At 36.3% G+C, this 4545-nt stretch overlaps 1 protein-coding gene across 1 annotated transcript in view; it reads left to right on the forward strand.

Moving 5' to 3' along the window:
- Positions 1–347: 347 nt before the first annotated feature.
- Positions 348–4545, forward strand: part of LOC109209952 (ER lumen protein-retaining receptor) — a 5859-nt gene continuing 1661 nt past the window's right edge. The window contains exons 1-3 of the mRNA XM_019373315.1: positions 348–637; positions 2417–2682; positions 2808–2923. Coding sequence (XP_019228860.1) covers positions 547–637; positions 2417–2682; positions 2808–2923 — 473 coding nt within the window. The 5' untranslated portion in view covers positions 348–546. The remainder of the gene's footprint in view (positions 638–2416; positions 2683–2807; positions 2924–4545) is intronic.

The following is a 4545-nucleotide window of genomic DNA, read 5'->3' on the forward strand; positions in this document are numbered from 1 at the left end:
AAAATTCTAAAATTCAACTTCAAGTGAAATTTGAAAATTTCATGGACAAATCTGAAAAAAGTAAAAATTTCTTATGGCCAAATGTGTTAAGCTATACATGATGTAAATTTGAATTAGTCGGACCATTAAAATCTGGTTGGTTATAAAAATAAATGCTAAAGTAAACTAACTTCCAAATAAAAAAATGTGCAATTCACTAAACATGCAATTTTTTTAATTTTAATTTTAATTACTCCTCAAGCGTGCCAAATAAATTCGGAGTACAATTAATCAACACTTTTCACACGCTTGAAGCTAAATTTTGATTGGATAAGACACGTACATAAGTGATTGCAAACACCATTTCCCTAACGCCGTTAAACCCGTTTTCTTACCGTTACCAATACGAAATCCTATTTTGGCCCGAAACATTTGTGTACAATTTTTTCAAGAAACAAAAAACTGGTGGCACTGTGTGTGTGTGTGTAAATCAACCAAGATCTGTAACCCAAATAAGAATTTTCTGGCAGATCTGTTTCTGGGGTTTGTTCAAAAAGAAAAGCAAATATGAATATATTCAGGCTTGCTGGGGACATGACCCATTTGGCTAGTGTTCTTGTTTTGCTCCTCAAGATCCACACTATTAAATCTTGTGCTGGTATTTTCCATTATTTTAGCAAAAAACTTAAATTTATGTGTTGTATATAGTTACGTTTTAATTTTTTGGTTTTCATGTCATTTCTTCATTTTTTAGTGATTGGTATATATATATTGATGTGAACAGTCATAGGTATTTGTTGACATTGGAAAATTGCTTGTGTTGGGTTTTTTCGTTTTTATGTTAGGATTTATAGATGCATTATCTTGTTTGTAATATTGACCATTTTATTCAAATGGATTTTTTTTTGAGCTGATGAGGTGAATGGATTGCATTTCCTGTTGTTGAAGCTCCTGTACATTGCATTATTGCAGAAAGCAGAATCTAATGCTTAATTGGATAATGACATGTTATTTGTTAGAAATAAACGAGAAGTGTGTAAATTGAAACAAAACTATAATGCCTGAGAGCTCCTTTTCTCAGAATTTTTCGAGAGGAAATAATTAGAGAATAGTGTAGTAAGTTAAAATTACTAGTATGCTTTTCGGAACAAAAAATGTGGATATATTTGATGAATAGACTTCACCACAAATAGGGGAGAAAATTCTTTTAGTGAAATGTAATCCTTTTTCATGGAGCGATATTATCCTCAAACTTAAAGGCTAAAGTAAGTTTGGGTATGAAGGTTCTTTTGCAAGGTGTACATAAACATGGATATGTGATACTTAAGAACAAGGTGGTGGGCTGGAAGCCGTCATTTTAAGGGATTGTACTCCTTTTACTTTTTGGTTTTCTTGTACGTAAGGGAAAAAGATGTCCGCTCATGGAACACCCGATAATATTGGAATAATGCAGAAGAGAAAAGTTTGTTGTGGTGTATACCTGTATGCCTGTTGTTTGAGTTATACTTCATGTCATTTGTTTTTAATTTTGATAATCTAGATACTTTTTAGGGACTATTACCAGAGAGCAATCAGTCCTAGAATTGCTTATTACAAGGAGATGGAACACCGTTTGCCTTTTTGCATAGGGGACTGTAAATTTCAGTCACCATCTTGGTGTCTGGTTCCTGTTTCTGTAATCTTTACACATAAAAAAGAGATGGAACTTCAATACGAAGCCTTTACTGTAGTTCAGATGCTACGAGGGAGTAAGGATGTTGAGAAGATATCTCAGTAAGGATTTAGTTGCTTTGTCTGTACTAGTATTGTGGAAATATTAGGCTGAAGTAGCAGGATGATGTAGAGGTTATAATGGATATGCCATATGTGTATCATGCCTATGTTTAATTGCCCACTAGCACATGTAAATGGATGCTTGTTCTATCAGTAGTTTGATGTGACATTATTCACTCGAATAAGGAAAAGCAGGGTAGGTTTGTCAATGTTTGAGTGGAAGTTAAGCGAAATAGCTTGAATGAACGATTTAAAGTACCTAAGTCATACGAATAACTTTATTTTCATTATAGCCACCAAGACTTAAGCAGCGTACCGAGGCATGTTAAACGAAATTTGGCCCTTTTGATTGCCTGTAAGCATGATACAGTATGAATCTGGCGTAGAGTGGTTTTACCTGGACTGTTGGAACTGTTGATGCACTCTGCATACTGCTGGTCGAGATTTATCCCTTAAAGGAGCCGCCGAGCTACAGAAACGTTCTTTTTATCTATACCAAGCAGATTGTTTGCAATTGTCCTTTCGTAGTTTTTACAGTTGGTCAAATGTCTGTGTACAGATAATCGTCTAATGCTTGATGAAGTTGCTAATTTGGCCTATGACTGTATAAAGCTATATCTAGTGACTAGACTGCGTTCATTAATGGTTTAGTTACTTTTCACAGGTATTTCTCTGAAGACTCAAGAGCTATATGCTCTCGTCTTTGTTACTCGCTACTTGGACATATTTACAGACTTTATTTCACTATACAATACTACAATGAAGTTGGTTTTCTTGGGAAGCTCTTTATCAATTGTGTGGTACATGAGGCATCACAAAATTGTTCGCAGATCTTATGACAAAGACCAGGATACTTTTCGTCACATTTTCCTTGTGCTTCCTTGCCTGGTATTGGCTCTTGTTATACACGAGAAGTTTACCTTCAAGGAGGTACGGATGCATCTCTATTGCTCATTGGCATTTCAATTTTTGTTGTAGCATTTCAGACGTGGATATTATTATGTCACTTGGATGTGCTTCCACTTTCTCGTTAATGTGGTTGCACTTTTGACCAGGTAATGTGGACCTTCTCCATATTCTTGGAAGCTGTTGCCATCCTTCCTCAGCTGGTCTTGTTGCAGAGAACGAGAAATATAGACAACTTGACTGGACAATACATTTTACTCTTGGGGTGATGTATCCTTCCTTTCTTACCTTTTGCAAGAGTTGATTACGCTTACATCTCAACCTCTTTCCTTTTTTTTCCCTTATATTGTTTGCTAAGGGCTTTTATCTCGGTCTCATTTTTTTTTTTTTGAAATGAAAATCTCAGTCTCTATTTATCACGCTGATTCTTTTTGAGGGGTGAGTATCCACTTGTAGCTACTAGTTCTCATTAAGACGATGGGATATTAATGTGAACAAGCGCGATAAGCAATTGTTGGATCCATAATTGTAGTCTTCTTTTCTTTGAAATCCTTTTGAATAGCTGTCTTTTTGCATGGGGAGATCTCTCTCTCTCTCTCTCTCTCTCTCTCTCTCTCTCTCTGTTGATTGGTTGGAAATTAAATGAACTTCAAATAACAGGCTCTCGGTGTTTGTTTTTATAGAAGAAATTTTGATAAGTGGGCAAAAGGTTTAGAGTAGGTCTTAGTATAGGAATGACGTAATGAGGAGATCATATAACCGATGGGGCATTGACGAATGGTCATTAGAGAAGTGAACAGGTAACCTACTGATATAATAGGCTAGGCTAAAGTCATTTCCCTGGGTAATCTTTTGTCAGCGAATGGATACCAAGGATTCATATAGCCAATCCCAACAAATTTAGGAATGAGGAGTAGTGATTAATTGATTGATTTTTGGAATTCTCGATTCTTAGACCTCCGCTCAAAAAAATCTTCTGGGCCCAAAAACAGCAACACGTTGACTGAAGGAACTGATTTCATTTGCTGGGCAGTTGGTGTCATTTTGCTTGTTGGATTTCACTATAAGCCTGCTGGAGTGTGTCATCAAGTTTATACCTTATAGTGACATAGACTCTCTAGAGGTTGAGAAGTCTGAACTAGTTTCAATTGGCTGACAAGGTCATAATTTATTGATTTATTATTAATTCTGCATAATCTGAGTTTATTGGGAGAGTAGAGATTCAGAGTTTACGTTACCCCAGCTAACTTGAGCTTGTTAAAAATGTCATTTATCCTGATACATGACTGGATAGCTAACGCTGCTTATGCCGAAAAAACTGCTTTCGCACAACCAGGAAATTAGCAATGTTGAATCATTGGCTTTCATATTGATATCACGTTCAAAAATGAATGTCAATGTTTCCAAAAAAGTCATACACTAAATGCAGTATCAAGGTTTACGAATTAAGAAGTTGTCCAACTATTATCCATTTAACATGTTATCTGAAGCGAGCTTGTTTTAGTCTCTGAAGTTTCTGCTAGTTTGATTTCTTGAAGGTGTGTACATAGTTTTGCTTGTTTGTATATACGTCTATTTCTACACTTCATCTGTCTTTGGCAGGGTACAAGGGGGTCGTACAGTCTCCTTAACACCCTAAAGTGTAGGGGTCTTTTATTTCTTCTTTAGTATTTGAGAATTTCTAATGCATGTCCTGTTGGTAAGACAACATGGGCTTAAAAGTTGTGTCTGAAAGGCTGACATGTTTTTTCTGGTTGGGGGTTTGGGGGGGGGGGTGGGGGGGGGAGTGAGGTGAGGGAGGCTGTCGGATTAGACTAAGAAAAGTCAAAGGAGGTTGCCGGGTTTACGTCCCTTTTAAAAACTACTAACTATGTTCAGAATGATGAG

This window comes from Nicotiana attenuata, unplaced genomic scaffold (assembly GCF_001879085.1).
Source record: "Nicotiana attenuata strain UT unplaced genomic scaffold, NIATTr2, whole genome shotgun sequence".
Lineage (NCBI taxonomy): Eukaryota > Viridiplantae > Streptophyta > Magnoliopsida > Solanales > Solanaceae > Nicotiana > Nicotiana attenuata.